Consider the following 19917-nt stretch of genomic DNA (forward strand, 5'->3'; position numbering starts at 1 on the left):
CCTCCATCTAACACCCTTTATTTCTGTTCCTCTTCACAGCACCACTTGCTTAAAAGTTTGACTGTATTAAATCTCTGCTTCCTCGTCTCATTTAATTTCCAGTCATTTCCAACCTGGCTTCCATCTCTATTACTTCCTTTCCGTCCACTGTCATCACTTCCTTTCCCCCCAACTCTCTCCTTCTCCTTCCTTCTCTTTTTATTCTCACACTTCTCTAGGTGTTCTCTTTCATTCCTCTTGGCATCTTTACCATCTCTGTTCAGGGAATTCCCAAGTGCACAGCTTCTACTGGCTCTTTCAGACTAGTACATCCTACTGCCTATGCGATATCCCCACCTGGATGTTCTTCAGGCATCTCAAACAAAGCTCAGCCAAAACAAATCTTTTTATCTCCCCACAAACTATTTCCTCCCAATGACTTGCCCATCTTAGTAAGTGTTACTGCCATCCATCCTGTAGCAGGTCAGAAACCCAGGGATAATCCTTAATTTAATCCTTTCCTCTTCATACCTGGTTCATTAGCAAATCCTATCAATCTGCAAAATGTGTTTCCCTCCCTACTCTTTTCCTTTTCTCCTGCCATCATCTTTATTGACTCACCATCACCTTTCATCCAGACTGCAAAAGCCTCCTCACTAGCCTCCCTGGTCTGAATCTTGGGCAAGCTATAATCCATTCTCTGTGCTGCAGCTGAAGAGACTACTAAAAAGGCAAATTTATATTATGCCAGGCCTTGCCTAAGACCTTCTTGGAATTACCACTGCACTAAGGATGCAATCCACACTCCTAGCCCCGGTTTACAAGTCTCTGCCTGGTCTGGTACCTAACCACTTTTCAGCTTCAATCCCTTCCACCTCTCCCTTCTCTGTTATGCTCCAGTCACACAGCCTTTGGCCAGCTCTTTCTCAATAATGATGCCCTTTTATCCTTACCCTGAATTCTCTCACACTGCTTCTCTCTGTGCCATTTTGTCTTCCCAAAGCCACATAGTCTCTTGCCTGTGTCATTGTAAAGTCTTCCCCTATAGTTTTCTACCCCCACTCAATCTATCCACCACAGTGTGACAGACCTACTGAAAACCACCTGAGATCTCATTACTACAAGGAAAATTTAAGACTATTCAACATATTTATAAACTTGTTCTTGCCTAAATTATTAGCCTGAATTCTAGTACATTCTAAATATTCATCCTAGGTTCAGCCACATTGGATTGTCTGCCACTTGCTGAAATAGTCATGCTTGTAGCTCACAGTTATTTCTCTGGAATATTTCCTTCTGCCCACTTCCACACCAGGCCAAGATCCTGCCACCTGCTCGGTGAAGCTGTCTCAGACTCCTGCCGGCAGATTTTCTCAGTGTTTTGGGTGAGGACTCATTAATAGGCTGAATTAAATAACACAAGGAGACTATGATCTATGACACCAACGCACTTACCTGTCCATTCACTGGACTGTGAGAGTTTTACAAGGACTGTGACTTATTCATGTCTACTTTCACAGAACATGGTTGGTGCTCAGTAAGTGCTTTTTAAATAAATGCATGAATGACTCCCTTCCTGGAGAAACTGCCTTCTTTCTGCTGTTGTACAGTTCATCACCATCTAATCCAAACTGAGACTCACTGGGTATCTCGCAATTTTAATTCCCTCCACAGATGGAAGTTCTATGAAATCTTCCATCAGTTTTGATTAACTAGATTACGAAGAAAGCCCACTTTTTATTAGAAACTCCTCCTCCAAGTCTAATGGATATCTTCATTTTCTCTAGGACTCAGCATTGGCATGGACAGCATGGAAGCCCCATGACAATGGGGCTGTGTTTACATTTACTGCCACTATATCCATCACACGGATATAGGCACTTCCTAAATACTTCCTAAATGAATAAAGGAATAGCATTTTATACATGTTGTCACCCTTATCCTAAATGAATGTGCTTTCTCCAATTCCAGACAGGGCTCTCTTCCTCCCTGAGTGCCCCTGTCTCCCTTGCAACCTGAGTGTTTCTGCTGACCATCACTGGCCCTCCAGTTCATCTGCCCACACCTCAGTCTCACAGCTCCCTATTCTGCTTAGAATGCCTAATAATCCACAAGCTTCCCTCTTTCCAGATGCAACAAAGATATACCTATAATTTCATTCACAATTCAACTCTGCTTATCTGGTCTCCTCTCAGAGTCCCAACACTTGTCACCCTGCTTGGCATGAGTGTTTTGTCTGGTCCTTACATGTTCTTGTCTTTCGTTTCCTGCCCCCACAGCCAAGACGTCAGCAAATGACATACGAAAGCCCCTGTCATTTCTTCCCCAAAGTGGATGTGGCTCCCTACCTAGAGACTATTCAGTCAGAGCTGTAAACCACTTGGTGGGCTGCACCTCGGTCCTGAGAGAACTTTACAATGGCATATTTGGAAAACTGAGTCCCCAAATGATCATGGTGGAAGTAAGTAGTAGATAAAGGACTAAATTCCACATCTTCTGACTCCTATGCCAGGATTCTGTCTATAGGACCGTAATGGAAAGATACAGCTGGTTGTTGCTGAAATCTTTAATAAGCAAGAGAACTGACCTGTCTCTTCTATCTCCTTATTTTGGATTTCTCTCCCCCCCCCCCCCGCCCCAGACTATTACAGCAGCTAAGGCGGAGGTAGGGCAAGACTGTGAAACAGGAGGAGAGCAGGTAGCCCTAACAGGAAGGATGCGACTACCCTGGTCCAGGTTATTTAGAGAAGGTCTTCTTGAGCTGCTCCCTAACACACAGTACAGGAGAACAGACCTGGGAGACAGAAAAGTGTTTCTTCTAATAGTGGTGGGATGGAAGGATCTGAGGCTTGTAGAAGATAAAGCACTTGAGGAGGCTAAAGAGAAAATATCCTGTTAGATGGAGACAGACTTACAAGGATAAGGATGACAGAAGACAAGAAAATCAGGAGATGAGGTGGTGCCAAAGACAAGGGTAAACGATCTGTCTGGGCATGAATGGTACACGAGAGATGCCTCTGCCCTGTGCATTCCACAGCTCATGCCCTGACCGAGCCTACTCCCCTCAACCATTAAGCATTCTTCCTTCTGTGGGCCCTTCACTCAGCCTTTGGGGACTCCCTCTAGTGACCACTATTTTCAGCCTGATTTCTGCCATTATCCTGGTTGTCCTAGTTTTTCTTGCTGGCTGCAGCTCACACAGCCTCTCTCCCTGCCCTGGGCCCCTTAGGTCTCCTGCTCCAGCCCTCTAGCAGCCAGCAGACCCCAGCATAAGTCCCCCTCCCTGGTCTGCTTGCCTCTCACCCGAGTTGAGCCAGCTCCCTCCCTGTGCCCTGTGTACCCCTGGTCTTCCCCGACCACTGCAGACCCAGCATGCTCTCCCCCTGCAGCATGAGGCTCAGGTCATTTTCTGCAGCTTCAGGACAAGCTGATGCCGTTCTCCTCTCTTTGTGAGAGAAGGGTGGGGAAAACGGAGTTATAAAGCGGTCTGGCTGCGTCCCCATAATCAGTTACTCTTTTCCCAAAAGAAAAAGGAAACAGCAGGCCTGTCCCCAAAGCACATCCTGAAAGGGACCCACGATGGGCCTGGTGTCCTCCTGGGGGTGGCTCTGGGGACTTTCTCTGTCCCAGTCCCTAGTCTTCCGGGGCTCTTGCTCCTGGCCTCCCTCACCATTCTACTGCGTCAGTCATGACTCCCTTGAGGCAGAGCGTAGTCTCCTTTCAGCAACCGCTGAGCCTCCCTCCACCCTCACCCTCCTTCCCTGCAGTGCCTGCTGAGAAACAGAGCCTCCTCAGAACACGCAAACGGACGCCTGCTGTGGGGGCTTTCTGAGTGCGACTTATAAAATGGGGTGCAGGCACAGCTAGCTCAGGGTTTCCACTCACTTTTTTTATTTGATTTGGACAGAGCTGTGGGCTAAGGTTGTGAGTGACAAATTAAGTGTGAGTCAAGTATCAGGGAAATGATACAGTATTGGTAACTACAAATAATCAGTTCTTAAACCCCATCTTACCCAGCTCTCTGGCAACATGTGGCAGACACACATACTCTCTACTTCCTTGTTTCCTAAATGACTGTCTGCTAAGGTTTTCTTCTTACCTCACTATGTCGTCTGAATACTCTTTACTGTCTAGTTCTCGTCCCAGCCTCTTATGTTGGAGTCTCTTCTCTCACTATATTCATTCTTTTGGTGCTTTATTCATTTCTCATGGCTCTATTGATTCTTTGATGACTCTCAAATGTAGAGCTTCAACTCAGGTATCTCCCCTGAACTGCAAGTTGGTAAATGCAACTTGCTTACTTGAAATCTATTCTTCATAGACGAGTGTATATTTCCAAGCTTACATGTCCAAAGCAGAACTCTGATTCCTTTCTTCCTCCATCTTTGTAAACCTACTTTAATCTCACTGTTTCCCATTGTGCTAAAGCCCTCCGATTCACCCAGTTCTTCAGGCTGGAAGTCCCCAGTCTGAAGTTCAGCATATTCTCATACCCCTACATCCAATCAATCCATCAATAAGTCCTATCCACTGCCTCTTCAGAGGATATTCCAAATATAATCGATTTTTATTGTCTTTACCATTGCTTCGCTGGCTCAGACCATCATTTCACCCTTTGACTATAATAATAACTTTTGAATTAGCTTCTCTCTTACATCCTTGTCCCCCATATAGAACTCAGAGTAGACCTTTTAAAACTTCAGTCACAGCATAACAGAATCCTGTTCAAAACTGTCCAACAGCTTTCCACTATACTTCAAACAAGTTCTAGTTTTCGCCATGGCTTACGATACCCCTTCTTATCTGAATCTTGGCTGCCTCTCCAGTTTCATCTCCTACCTTCTCCTCTCAGTCGCTTCACTCAGTAACTGGACTGATACTGTCCCTCAAATTCACCAAACACAGACCTCAAGGCCTTTGCATCTGCTGGTCCCTCCACCTGGCACATTGTCCTTCATTCAGCTGTATGTCTTGCTCATGTGTTTCATCAAAATCTCTACTCAAATGTCACCTCCTCAGAAAGGCTGCCCATGACCAATCTGCCTAAAAACGTGTTCCATGTCATTTTCTATCTTCATCTCCTATTTTCTTTCTTACCCTGTCTCAATACTTTTTTATTCAATACTTATTAATGTTATGCATCTTTTTAAATAAAACTCTCTTACTAACTTGGAAGTTCCAAGGATTTTGCCTTCTCTGTTCACTACTACATTCCTAGTACTTAGAAAGATGCTGACACATAATAGGTGCTCAATAATATTCTGTAGAACAAATATCATTAGTTGAATAAAGATCTGCCCAGTCATATCCCAAGTTAACAATGAGTAGCCATGCCTATCCCCGAGCCCCATCAAGATAATGGAGATCCTAGGCTCAGCTCTGAGTGCTGTGATGCTCACGTAAAATTTAAGAGTCATCTCATTTATCTCCCATTGCCATGTATCCCTTTTATTAGAATCAGTTGTATTTCTGAAGGAACTAAGTGGGAGAATGGCCAAAACTCAGGATACCTGAAACTTAATTCTTGAAGGATGAGCTCCTCTCTATCATCTGGGCCATGCTGTCCCCCACTAGCTTTTCCCTCCACCACCTACATGAAAGCTCCTTAAATCAGGAATCGTTTCAATCCTTTGTATCTCCAAGACAATGTCAGATACATACTGAGTCATCATTATATATCTGTTGACTTAATGATTGTCTGAAATCAAGCTTCATGTCCTCCTGGCCTACATCTGATTAGAATCCCATCTGTTCATTCAGCAGTCTTCTCCCAAAACCTAACTTCATCATGATCTTCTTTCAAGCACCATCAGATCAAAATATGGACTACCCTGATATGTGCCTTCACAAAACCCACCGTGTAGGAAGATGACTGAAAGAGAATAACGTAGAGATCGTAACAACAGTCTGTTGAGAATTTACTATATTCCAGGCACCGTGTTAAATATCTTATGTGTAATACGACAACACCCCCCATTTTTACAGACGGGAAACTAGAGGCTAAGAACTGTTACTTAATTTATCTAAGGTAAAGCCAACAAGATTTAACATAGACAGTGTCACACAAACAGCATTTGATAAGATGTTGTGTGGACAAGAGAGGAGAAAAGACACTCACTGGGGCTCAGAGTATCAGAGAAGACTCATAAAAATGTAAACTTTGAACTGGGCTCGGTGGTTCCCAGGAAATACTCATTGGGCCTCGCCTGTCGTGTTTTACACATGCCGTCTTCTCCCCCTGTGTGCCCTTTCCTCCAAGTCCACCTTATACTTCTAAACCGTAAATCATTAACTTTGACAGAGCTAGCTCCTTCCCTGCTAAATGAGTCTCTGTGTCATTTCTATGCCTACATGTATCTCACTGAGTTGTAGCTAACTTGTATATGTCTGTCCATTCTCCAATCCAGACTATGACCTCCTTGAGAACAGGGGCGTAATCCTTCAACTCTGTGCCCAAACAGCTAGCATAGTCCCTCGCATGTAACAGATGCTCAGTCAGTGATCAGTGAATTGGATAAAATAATTTTTAAAAACCCTACTTTTTATTGAGTGCTTGGCATAAGCCAGGCAAATGCTATGTGCCCTTATACCACCTCATTTAATATTTATTACCTCCCTATTTTACAGATGAAGAAATGACATCAGAGAAGTTAAGTAGCTTTCCCAAAGGAAACACCAAGAAGCAAATATTTGGGACAGATGGAAGGGACCAAGAGGAAAAGCAAATTAGTGCTTCTATGCCAAAAAGCCTTTAGCATTATTTGTGCTCAGGGGTCTCTCCACCTACCCCCATCCTACCCACACTGAACGTTCAGGGTAGATCTTCTCTGCTGTCCTGTTCTTCAGCTCTACCCAACCACAGCCCAAATTTCCCAGCTTCTATTTTCTGCCTCTTTCCAGCATCCCAGAGGTCTTTTTATTACCTTCATCCCCAAGGAAGTTTTACTCTGAGCCAGGGCCCTAATTACAGGATAAATACTCCAGCTCTTTTGCTCCCCACACTCTAAGCCCTGCAGGACCTGACGCTCCACTGCCACTCCCCTTCCCTGGTGAGTCTGTCTGTCTGTGCGCTCAGCCCTGCAAAAGGCACACCTGACTGCCTCTAAGGTCACTTTCTCTCTGAGGTGGTCTCCACTTCAGATAAAAGGGACTTACAAATGAACCACAACTTCTGATCATTGCTGTGTGCTGTGTGCTGAGTGGTGCTACTGCTCCAGACAAGTGTCTCCTGTAATGATTCCTCACAGTAGCCTGTGAAGTAGGAATCCTCCTCTCCGCGTCACAGATGAGGAAGCGGGTTGAGAGAGGTTGGGTGACTCGATCGAGACCAGACATCTGGTGAATTCTTGGCAGGGAGTTTCCAGATACTCGTGAGAAACCTCCAGTGACAAAGAACTTGCCCCTCCCCTCATGAGACAGCCTTATTCCTGGTACTTTAGCTCCTATTTTTAAGTAAAGCCTTTCTTGTGCCACACGTTAAGTAATTCAGGACAAAGAGAGGTGCGGGGCATCAAGAAAAGTTATTCTGGGCAAGTCATCTGGAAGAGGCTGACTCTCTCCTTGCCACCCCAGAGATAGGGGAGTCAGGAGGAAACAGCAGAGCACAGCTGAAGAGGGTGGACAGGCAGAGAAGAAAGCTACAGCAGCCTGCAGCTGCTCAGCCTCACCAAGGAGAGCGCTCCGCAGCCCCGCCGCCCACCTCCCCGCCCACAGCCCAGAGGCCCCGAGTCACACAGAGTGGGACGGCTCAGAGCACTGGTGATGCTGCCCCACCTCCTGCCTGCATCATTTCCCAGATGCCCAAGACACTGTGCTTGAGATAAAATATCCCTGCTTCATGTTCCCCATCTCTGCAACTGGGGCTGAGGCTTGTGGTCACTGTGCTGTGTAGCTACCAGGCTGGAGTAAAAGTTCTTTGAGTGGCAGCTTCGGGACTGAGGAGACTAATTATTAAAAGACTGGGTGGAAAAATAAAAGAAGGGAAGGGAAGACAGGAAGGCCGTCCCATTGATATCTGGATTATTCATCTCTCAATTTTCTCCACACCAGGAAAGGGCCCTGAAGCACGGACACTCCAAAAACTATCTTACCTAGATATGTGGACCTGTGTCTTCTAAATACAGCCTTGCTCGCGCATTTTGCCCAGTGACATATACAGACACACATAATCACATGCTCAGCCACAGACACAGTGTGTCCCTTCACAGAATGGAACAGTTTTACATATACCATTTCACAAGTTTCTCTCCACTAAGATTTTTCTCTCCCCCTGACCCTTCAGCCACCACCAAAACTAAAATCCCCTCTGGATAAACTTGGGCCCAGGCTAAAAGGTGGAAACTCAGAGAGGGAGAGAGCACAGAAGAGAAAGTAGGAAGCACACAGAGGAAAAGATGACGAGACAGAAAGGTGCAAGGGGGTTTGTTCACTATCACAGTAACAGAAGAGCCGGCACTGGGATGGAAAACCAGGCATCCTGGTCCAGGGTTCCTTCCCCCAGATCACATTAGGAGACCTTATCCTTTCTCTCCCTGCCTCTTTCTCTCTGGGTTTGGCTATCTGATGCAAAGGATTGCAAGGAATACTGCAACTTAAGTCAGGGATACAAATGGGCTATCTCCACAGGACTCATTAGTTTCACTATCTCTGTCCCAACCAGCAACCAGAACACAGTCACACACCATTATCTCAGAAACCAGCGTGAGCAAGGCAGCTTTCCCTCCTCCACTCTTTTCTACTCTCTTCTATGTCTGTTTGTGGTTCTCGTTCTCAACCTTCTTTCCTTTTCATCCTAATCTCCTCTCCCTCTAGTGTCCCCTTCCTGAATTTTCTATTTAATCTCCCCTCTCAAATTCTCAGTTACTGGCTGGCTAGTGGATAAGGGGAAAAATGAGAAGGCGCATGTAGGTGAGGGAAGATCAGGAGACACAGACAAAGAGCTGGGATGGAGACGTGTGGAAGCTCAGTACTACTGTGTGACCAAACTTGGTCTCTGTACTTGCTTAAAGTGGATGATTCTTTATTTCCAAGGATGAAAATTGACTTCTCATCTCCTCTTTTTTTTCTCATGTGCCTTTGATTTTTATTAGAGATAATACTTTGTATGCAATCATCTCTCAATAGCCTTATCAGATCACAAATTATGGACAAATCATCCTGATGCCTACCACTGACAAATTTTGCATGATCTCACCTGTTTTCTGGCCACATCCATATCAGAAACCTACAACAAGCACAGGATTCTAAGACTAACATTACTCAGGCAGTGTTATGGCTAGAACTGGCTACCAGAGTTTCAGCCCCTCAACATGTGCTTTGCTGTTCCCAGTCAGAACCCAGGTTTTAAGCTTCATCTGAGGGTAACCATGGGCTCAATGACTTGAAAAATCCACCCAGAATCTCCCTGCTTTCCCTTCTCTTCCCATCAGTCCTGATCCTCCCATCTTGAAAAGTAAGCACATCTGATTCATTTGAACAATGTATTACCCTTATATTGTCACATAGGTAGATGATTCAGAAGAAAATAATGGTAAAATGCAGGCAGAAGAGGATTCACAGGCAGAAAAAAGAAAGCGTAAGAGTTTCTAGCCACTCAATCTTCATCATGGAGAGAGTTCTGCAGCCATGCCGCCCACCCTACACCCCAACCCTGATGTCACTGAAGCAGACACAATTGGAAAGGCCTCTTTGAATCCTGGTTATGGTAAGTTCACCTCCTGCTTTGCATCATTTCCCAGTGCTCTACAATCTTCTCATCCCGGGTGTTTTCCATGAGGTCTAACTCATGTTTCCTGCTGCCGTTTCAGTTTCAGCCACACCATAAGGATGCATCCCAATTGCTTCGTCTCTCAGGGCTTCTTAGAGCTCAGATCAAGGCATTAAACTCTTCTCTACCCACCCCACCTTGACCTCGATATGCAATTCACAAACCACAGCCATCAGAACCCAACCTCCTTCCTGCTCATGGGAATTCCTGGCCTGGAGGCATCCCACTTTTGGATTGCGTTTCCCTTCTGCTCCATGTATGCCCTGGCAGTGCTCGGCAACATGGCAGTGCTGCTGGTGGTGCATTCAGAGCCTGCACTGCACCAGCCCATGTACCTGTTCCTGTGCATGCTGTCCACCATCGACCTGGTGCTCTGCACCTCTATGGTGCCCAAGCTCCTTGCACTCTTTTGGGCCAATGCTGCTGAGATTGCCTTTGGGGCCTGTGCTACCCAGATGTTCTTCATTCATGGCTTCTCAGCTGTAGAATCTGGTATCCTGCTAGCAATGGCCTTTGACCGCTACTTGGCCATCTGCCGGCCCCTGCACTATGGGTCATTGCTGCCCCTAGAGGCTGTGGGCAAGCTGGAGGCTGCTGCTGTATTTCGTGGCTTGGGACTCATTACCCCACTCACCTGCTTACTGGCAAGACTGAGCTACTGTAGCCGAGTGGTGGCCCACTCCTACTGTGAGCACATGGCTGTGGTGAAGCTGGCTTGTGGGGGCACACAGCCAAACAACCTCTACGGCATCACTGCTGCCACACTGGTGGTGGGCACTGATGCTACGTGCATTGCTGTCTCCTATGCACTCATCCTCCGGACTGTGTTAGGCCTCTCCTCCAAGGAGGCAAGGACTAAGACCTTTGGCACTTGTGGCTCCCACCTGGGTGTCATCCTTCTCTTCTACACACCAGGACTCTTCTCCTTCTACACACAGCGCTTCGGCCAGCACGTGCCCCGGCACATCCACATCCTCTTGGCTGACCTCTACCTTGTTGTGCCACCCATGCTCAACCCCATCATCTATGGCATGAAGACCAAGCAGATCCGGGATGGGGCCCTCCGACTGCTAAAGCAGGGCATTGTTCAGTCATAAAGTCTTCGACCTCACCCTAGGACACTATCCTATTCTCCCCATATCCTTTGGGCAATGTTTAAGAGACCAGTGGCTCCCAGTAGGATGGGGAGACAGAAACCCATATGCAATGGTATCCTTACTTTGATAAGGAGGCATAGCACAAGTATGATGGAGAAAGGACCATCAGGTGTTTCCCACTTGTGATGCAGATATGGTTAGAAAGCCCTGTCCAACAGGAAAATGGTTACCAAGCAGATGATGACCTCCCAGGGAATCCCATTCTGCTGTACTGACATGGCTCCTACCTCCCAGGAGACCTCAATAAAGTGAGAAAGATATGACTAGTGGTCTGACAAGGAGAAATTGCCCTCATCCATAGTCAAGTGTTCCTACTCTGATAGCAATACATGGATACGTCCCTCAGTGAGCTCTAAGTCTGATGGGAGAGACACAGTAAATTAGAGAGCCTCAAAGACGGAGCACTCAGCAGTGGGCCATAAGGACAACAACAAGTAAGAATCATGGGCAAACTATTGTACAGAGGAATAAGCAACATTATTGCCAATAGAGGAAGTTTCTTGGGAAGATCAAAGTTTTTATTATTTTTTTTTCACTGAGCATGCACTATAGGCCAATTATTTTGCTAAACTCAAGCAGTATGGAGTTGATTACATCAAAAGCCCTCCTCTTACGATGACTGCGCATCGTTAGAGGAAGCATACATGTAAGGAGACAGCAGGCAAGCCAAATTAAACTAATATGATAATGGTAACCACAGGGACTGCAGGTACTAAGTAAGGGCACTTAACCTGCTCAGGGAAAATGAGGTCCCAGGGCCCACCTCATCTCATAGGAAGCATAGGAAATGCCACTTCCTCGGAAGCCTTCGACCACGCCTGAGTATAAGGTGTGGGAACAAAGCCTCAGGCTGGATGATGTCAAGTCTGAGCATCCTTAGTCTTTCTTTCTGTTCCCTGGGAGTGGCCCTATGGAACTCCCACTAAGCCTCAAAGGTTTAAGGAAGAGACCAGACTCTTCTTTGGAGAGAAAATTGATAAGGCAGTCCAATGGGACCTCCTGAGCAGGTTTATAAAAATGAAAGTGATGTCTGCAACTTGGGCTCCAGAGTTCTTGGGGGCTCTGGTTCTGACTTGCTCAGAAACAGCAGGCAAACTAATAGGTAATGATAGGTATTTGTCTTTCTGTTAAAGCATATTAATGATCTCAGAAAGAGCTTACACGGGAGAATGCCTCTAGCAGGCTCAGGTCACCAGAACTTCATCTGGTAGCAGCAATGGATGAGCTCAACCCTGCAGTGCACCAAGAGGAAATGCATCATCTTACTGTATCTTGTAACCATCTGATGAGGAACATATAATTAACTACCCCCACTTTATGGAGCCAGAGGTGGAATATTAGGAAGACAGTAACTTGTTCAAGAAAGCAAGTAAAAGCCAGAAGTCAAACTCAGATCTTTCTAATTCTAAATTCCATGCTTTTTTACTTTTTACCAAGTAAACTCTTATAAATCTAGGCCCCATGACCAAGAATATAATAAGGTTTAATCTAGGAGTGAGGGGATGATTCTCTAAATCACTGACATTTCTGAGAATATGCAACATGTCAAACACTATTCTGGGGGCCTAGAGATGTAATGGTGATTCAGGAAGATAAATCTCTGACAACTTGAATATGAGACCTCAGCAAAATCCACCCCCACAATGTATTCTCAGTGACTTATGTTACCATAATAATTCTTCCTTCACTCCTGGACACAGCACACATGAAATAAGTAGTTCTAATTTGCCCATGGACAGCCCAGGTTGCCAGACAATCAGAGACCTCAAATTGGCCAATAAATTCTAATCTCCAGAATATTTAATTCAAGCTATGGGGGAAGTCAAGAAAGTCAGCCACATCCTATTTGGGATTACACTGGTTATGGGTGGATTTATTTTTCCCAAACCATTCTTTTTTTTTAATGAGGTATAATCTACCTAAATAAAGTGCATGTATTAAATGTATAGTTTGATGATTTCTGACAAATGTATGTATCAGCATAACCACTATTTAATTAAGATAGAGAATATTTTCATAATCCCAGGAAGTTCCCTTGTGCTCCTTTCAGGCAACATACTTGCTCCCCAACTGAGACAACTACTGTTTGATTCTGATTACCTTGGGTCAAACTTACTGTTCCAGAAGTCCATGTAAGTGGAATGATAAAATATATTCTTGGTTCAACATTATGCTTTTGAGATCCATTTGTGTTGCTATGTGCATTTTGAGATTCATTTGTATTGTTGTTAGTTCCTTTTTATTGCTAACTAATATTCCATTGTATGAATATACCAAAGTTTAACTATTTGTTTTTGGACACCTGGGTTGTATCCTATTTGGGGGCTATTATGAATAAAGCTGCTATGAATATTTCTTAACCTAGGAGTGGAAATTCTGCGTTAAACAGTAGGTGTATAGGAGGGGCAAGATAGAGGTATGGGACTAAGAAATACAAACTACTATGTACAAAATAAATAAGCAACAAGGATATATTGTATAGCACAGGGAAATAGAGCCATTATTTTGTAATAACTTTAAATGGAATATAACCTATAAAAATACTGAATCACTATGTTGTATACCTGAAACAAATATAATATTGTAAATTAACTATATTCAGTTTTTTAAAAGGTAGGGGTATGTTTAATAGAAACTGTCAACAGTTTTCCAAAGTAATTGTACCATTTTATATTCTCACCAGTGATGCACAACAGTTCCCAGTTGTTGCAAATCCTGGTCAACCCTCTATACTGACACTCTTTTCTTAATTTTAGTCATTCCAACATGCGTAAGCTAGTAAATCATGGTCTTATTTTGCATTTTGCTGACAACTAATGACGTTGAGCAACTTTTTATATCTCTACTGTTCATGCATACACCTCTGTGAAATGTTCAAGTCTTTTGTCCATTTTTATCAATTTTTTGCTTTGTTATGGATTTATACCAGCTGTTTCTGTATTCTGAATACAAGACACTTGTCATATACCCAGTAAAAACAATTTGTCCAATTTTGTGTCTTGCTTTTTTAATTTTTTACTGTCCTGTTTTGATAAAAAGAAATTTCTAGTTATGGTAAAGTCAAAATAATCAATTTTATTCATGTTCAGTGCTTTGTTTTGTAGATTAAGCTTTTAATTTTAGGTCTGTGTTCCAACACAAATAATAACTCTGTATGGTATGAAGTAGAAATCAAGATTTATTTTTTCACATATGGATATCCAGTTATTCCCAAATTATTTGTCTGAGAGACATTCTTTTCCAAATTGAATTTCTCTGGCAACTTTGTCAAAAATCAGTCAGCTATTTATGTGTGGATATATTTCTAGATTTTTCTTTCCTTTCATTAATCTTTTTGATCATTGGAATTAAATACATCAAGTATATCAATACTATACTGTTTTGTTAATGATAACTTTATAATGAGTCTCAAAATGAAGCATTGTATGTTCTCCAACACTGCACTTCCACATTGGTTTTGGTTATTCTATGTCCTTTGCATTTCTATATTTATATTTTAGAATTTATTTTTTAATTTCTATAAAAATTATTGCTGGACTTTTGATTATATGATTTTTCTTTCTTTCTCTGCTCTTAATGTTACTGGCTATGGCTTCTGACATAATGTTCAATAGAATTAGTAAGGCAAACATCCTTGGCTTGTTTCTGATCTTACAAGAAAAGCATTCAATCTTTCATCATTAAGTATGATGTTAACTATAGGTTTTTCATAGTATCCTTTACCAATTGTTGAAAGTTTTTATCCAGATGGTATTGAATTTGTTCAAATCACTTTTCTTCATATAATTAGGCAACCATATATTTTTTCTCCTTTATTCTGTTAATGGGGTATACTATATCAACGTTTTCAAATGTTAAACTACCTTGTATTCCTGAAATAAACCCTACTTGGTCATGATGTAATATCATATTTATACATTGCTGGATTCAACTTGCTAATATTTTGATAAGAATAATTATGTCAATGTTCATGAAAGACATTTATTTTATAGTTTTCTTTCTTGTAATTTCCTTATCAGGTTTTTATATCAGGATTTTGCTTGCCTCATAAAATATATTGGAAAGTATTCTCTATTGCTCTGTTTTTTGAAAATGTTCACATATATTTATTTTATTTGTTTCTTAAATATTTAATTGAATTCCACAGGAAAAATCTGGGGCTGAAGTTTCTTTTATTTTTGTATTTCACATTCAGTTTTTAATGAATACGTTTATTTAGATTTTGTATTTTCACAAGCTTTCTATTTCCTCTAAATTTCCAAAATTATATAATTGTCAAGATAATATACCAATATATGTATAAAATTGTTTATAACCTCCCCATATTATTCTTTTAATTCTGTAGGACTTGTCACCGCTTTTATTTCTGATATGGGTTATTTGTGTGTGTTTGTCCCATTCTGTCATGCTGGTGGAGGAGAAAGAGGAATCAATCTTATTAATTTTTAGAACCAAATTGTAGCTTTGTTGATTTTTCTCTATTGTTTGTTTTTTTCTTTCATTGATTCTGCTCTTTTTCATTTCCATTCTTCTATTTACTTTGGTTTTCTTTACTCTTCTATTTCTAGCTTCTTAAGGTGGCAGCTTAAGTCACCTTATAAACTTCTCTCTATGCATTGCTTTAGCTGGATCCCACAAATTTTGATATGTTGTGCTAAAATATTTTGTATGACTGTCTAATTTCCCTTATGATTTTTTGCAACTCGTGGGTTACTTTAAGTTTGTTGTTTGATTTTTCAACTGTTTGAGAATTTTCTATATATATTATTACTATTAATTTCTAATTTAATTCCACTATGGCTGGAATCATACATTTTTAATTTCAGTCTTTCAAAATGTACTCAGACTTGTTTTACGGCCCAAATACGGTCTATCTTGGTAAATATTCCATATGTACCTCTAATCAATGTTTCTGTACTTTGAGGAGTATATTATTTTATGATTATCAGTTAGATCATGTTGATTAATGGTGTTCAAATTTATCTTTACCAATTTTTCAAATCTGGCTCTTTTATCACTTACTGACAGAACTACTAAAATCTAACTACAGTTGTGGATTTGTCTACTTTTCCTTTTAGTTCTATCAGTTTTTTTCTTTGTGTATTTTGAAGTTCTGTTATTAAATGAATACACATTTAGAATTTTTATATATTTTTGATAAAGTGACACTTTTAGCATTATAAATGGTCCTTTTCATTCTGGACAACATTGTGCTTTTTAAGTCAATTTTGTCTAATATTATTATAGCTACAATCGACTTTAGTCTACTTAAACAGCATAGGACATCATTTAACATTCCATCCTTTAGCATTTAAACTATCTCAGGCTTTATTTATAGTTAATTGTTTGCAGACAGCAAAGAATTGGGCCTTGCTTAAGTATCTAGCCTGACAAATTCTGACAGTCAGTTGGAGCATTTAGTCCATTTACATTTAATGTTATAAATATGCTTGGGTTTAAGTCTATCTATTTATTTTGTGTTTTCCTCCTTTGTTCTTTATTCCTCCTGAATTGCATTTTTGGGTTTACTTGAAAAGATACTGAAATGCCATTCTAACCCCTCTACTTGACTTTAGCTAAACTTTATATTTGTATAGGAAGCTCTGGGGTTTATCCTATATACCCCAAACTTATGACAGTCTTCCTTGAATTAATGTTATACCACATTATGTAAAGTTTAAAAATATTATAACAGTTCAAGTCTATTTACTCTGTCCTTTGTGCTATTCTTACATGTTTTACATAAAATATACACATATATTTACATGTAGTTCATATACATTATAAACTTCAAAATTTTTATTTAAACTACTTTAAAGAATTTAATAAGAGAAAAATAGTCTATTATTTTATGCATATGTTTACTGCTTACAGTGCTCTTCTTTTCTTCCTACAGATCCAAATTTCTATACAGTATTAGTATTCAGCATTAAGAACTTCCTTTAGCATTCTAGTATAGGTTTGTTGGAAAGAAATTCTCTCAGCTTTTACCTGAAAATATCCTTATTTTAATTTCATTTTTGACAATTTTTTGCTAGCTTTAAAATTCTAGATTGACAGATTTATTTTTCCTTTTAGCACTTTAAACATGTTGTTCCTTTGGGTTTTGGCCTCATTTTTTAATGCAAGTCAGTCGTCATTCTTTTCATTGTTCACATATTTGTAATGTACCTTTTTCAACGTATGTTACTTTTTTTCTTTTCTTTGGTTTTCATCAGTTTGACTTTGATATGTCAATGTGTAATTTTCTTTTTATTCAGTTTGCTTGGGGCTCACTGAATTTTCTAAGTCTACGGGTTAACTTTGTAATTAAATTTTGAAAAATGTTTTCAGTTAGTTCAGCAAGTATTTTTCTGCCCCATTATCTTTCTACTCCTCCTGGGACTTCAATCACATATATGTCAGACTACTTGATAAAGATTTCTTTATCCACTTATTTTAATTCTTTTCTCTCTGTGTTTCTATTAACTGATTACTAAAATATTGGATACTTTCTATTGATTTGTCTTCAGGTTCACTGACCCTTTCTTTTTCATTGTCCAGTCTGATTTCACTCCCAACTATGATTTTTTTTACTTCAGATATTATATTTTCAGATTTAGAACTTTTATTTGACTCTTTTATACAGCTTCTAAATTTCTCCTGAAATCCCCATATCATCACCCATTTATGCATCTTTTCCCATAGATTTTTATACTATTTTTATAGTCATATTAAAATATTTGTCAGCTATTTACAAAATGTGGGTTATCAAAAGTCTCTTTCTGTTGACTTTTTTCTCTTGATTATGCTTTTTTCATATGTTTAGTAATTTTCCAATGTATACTGGACATTGGTAAATGACATATTGAAAAGTCTCTGGATCCTGTTATCTTTCTTTGGGGAGTATTTAATTTTTGTTAGCAGGCATAGTTAACTTATTAATAGGTCAATGATCTTGATCCTATAACGTTTAACTTCAGGCTCTGTTAAAACTAATCTATTTCATTTTTACTCTTAGTCCAAGAACATAGATAGCCCATAGTACTGGGATGTACTTGCCCTTCGCCTTTCTGAGGTTTTAATCAGAGACTAAAATGTTACCAATTTCTCCCAACTTGGTTTATTTTAAGTATCAAATTCTGTCTTCGTAATACCAGGAATTGAAGGAAATTGCTGAACACAGGGACACTACTCTAAATAAAGATACAGTTCAGTGACATTCTTAGTTGCAGTCTCCTTGACCTTATAATACAGGAAGAATTACACCTGGTGGCCAGGATCATTGCACTTTCTTCTTTCATCCCTGTCCAGCTGATCCATCAGAACATGCACTGCTTGACTGTCGCATCTTCTTCTCAGATCTACCAGTCTCCCCCACCTGAGGGTCAGCTTTCTGGCCCCCTTGGTCCCTTTATCCATTCTGATACCCACTATTTAAGCATCCTCCCAGCAGGATTAGGAGTCCAAGACTTTCTTACTACACTACTTTTCTCTGTTTTGTAACACCAATATGCCAGGGGCTAACATTGTGTCTTATTTAAATGAGCGATTAGATGGGCTTAAACAGGTTACTGCTTCTAATAAATGTTTTGAAGAAAGGAGGGGCTATAAGATTACTGCCTGGTCCATCTCAAGAATCAAAAGACAGATACTAGATGTCTTGGTGGCTGTAACTAGAATAATGTCCTTGTGAAGCGGATCAGGACAACATCCACTGAGTTTTTCCAAGAAATTACGGTAGTTTCCAAAGTCACATGATTGGCATACAGAGCCCAAGCAACACCAGGATATAAGGTCAGAAGAGGAAAAGACAGTGAAAGAAAAAGAGAGAAAGAGAGAGAGAGATAAGAAACTGATGACATAAAAATACGCATAGGGGAGAGAGACCAATGTGGCAGCTCACCTTCTCCCATAAATACATCAAAAATACACCTAATGTGGGACAATTCTCACAGAATATCTACTGAACCCTGGCAGAAGATCTTATACAACCAAAGCTGCAAGAAAGATCAGCAGATAACTGAGTAGGACAAAAGAAAAATAAAGAAATCAGGACAGGACCTGTTCCCCTGGGAGGGAGTGTGAAAGAGGAAAAGTTCCCTCACCCTGGGAACCCCCTTCACTGGCTAGGAGATTAGCCAGGATAGACAAGGAGATTCAGAGGCTCAGAGGAGAGTGCAGCAACAGTGGAGGGTTGCAGCAGGCAAAATAGAGAGAGACCAGCATAGACAACGCTGGCCACTTCCCTGTACTGCCCAGCCCAAGACGCATGTCTGCTGGTGTGCAGAGGGAACTGAGTGCTGAAACTCTAGCTTTAGCAGAGGAACCTTAGGAGAGAACTGGGATTGGCTACAGACAGTCCCAAGGGGTCGAAGCATGATCCGGGCCACAACTGTGAATGTGCTCAAGACAGAGCCCAGGACCAGGATAGAAGTCCCACTGTTAGTGCATACATGGTGGAGAGACCCACCATAGCAGCTTCACTCTCCCCATGCTTACAGAGGGCACAGCTCTACCTCTGAGTGCTGGGAGCCTGCAAGCACCAGCAGGTTGCCCACATGCAGAGGCAGAGCTGAAGTCCAAACTGAAACTGGGGGCTACTGGACTTTGGAAGCAGTATTGAAATCTGAGCCATGTCCCCACTATGGCAAATTTACACCACTGCATGCGGGACATCTGAGCAAATCACTGTTACTCACATGGCTGGAGCGAGTCCAACATTAGCAGCTACAGGCTTTGTGGGTGATCACATACAGAAGTGGGGCTGGAGTCTGCGCTGGTTCCTTAGCTTCCAGGTGCATGACTACTGGGAGTCCCAGTGCCTGACTTTGGCGGATCTGCCTGCAGATTTGTGATGGTGGCTTTGATGATTACAGCACGTGAAAGATATCCAGGATGACTGCCTGCCTTCCCACAGCTGAGGCAGGGCCAAGGGCAGTGTGAACAAAAGTGTACGTTGTGAGCTTGGAAAACGAGTGACAGGCAACACCACAGAGTACATCTCCCAGTGGACAGCTCCTGCAGAAGAATACT

At 41.6% G+C, this 19917-nt stretch overlaps 1 protein-coding gene across 1 annotated transcript; it reads left to right on the forward strand.

Moving 5' to 3' along the window:
• The first annotated feature begins 9893 nt into the window (after nt 1-9893).
• LOC116155257 (olfactory receptor 52P1) lies at nt 9894-10842 on the forward strand. Its single transcript, XM_031459387.2, has one exon. It carries the CDS (start codon nt 9895-9897, stop codon nt 10840-10842), a length of 948 nt encoding a protein of 315 aa, XP_031315247.1. The 5' UTR covers nt 9894.
• Nucleotides 10843-19917: the final 9075 nt, after the last annotated feature.

This window comes from Camelus dromedarius, chromosome 12 (genome assembly GCF_036321535.1).
Source record: "Camelus dromedarius isolate mCamDro1 chromosome 12, mCamDro1.pat, whole genome shotgun sequence".
NCBI lineage: Eukaryota > Metazoa > Chordata > Mammalia > Artiodactyla > Camelidae > Camelus > Camelus dromedarius.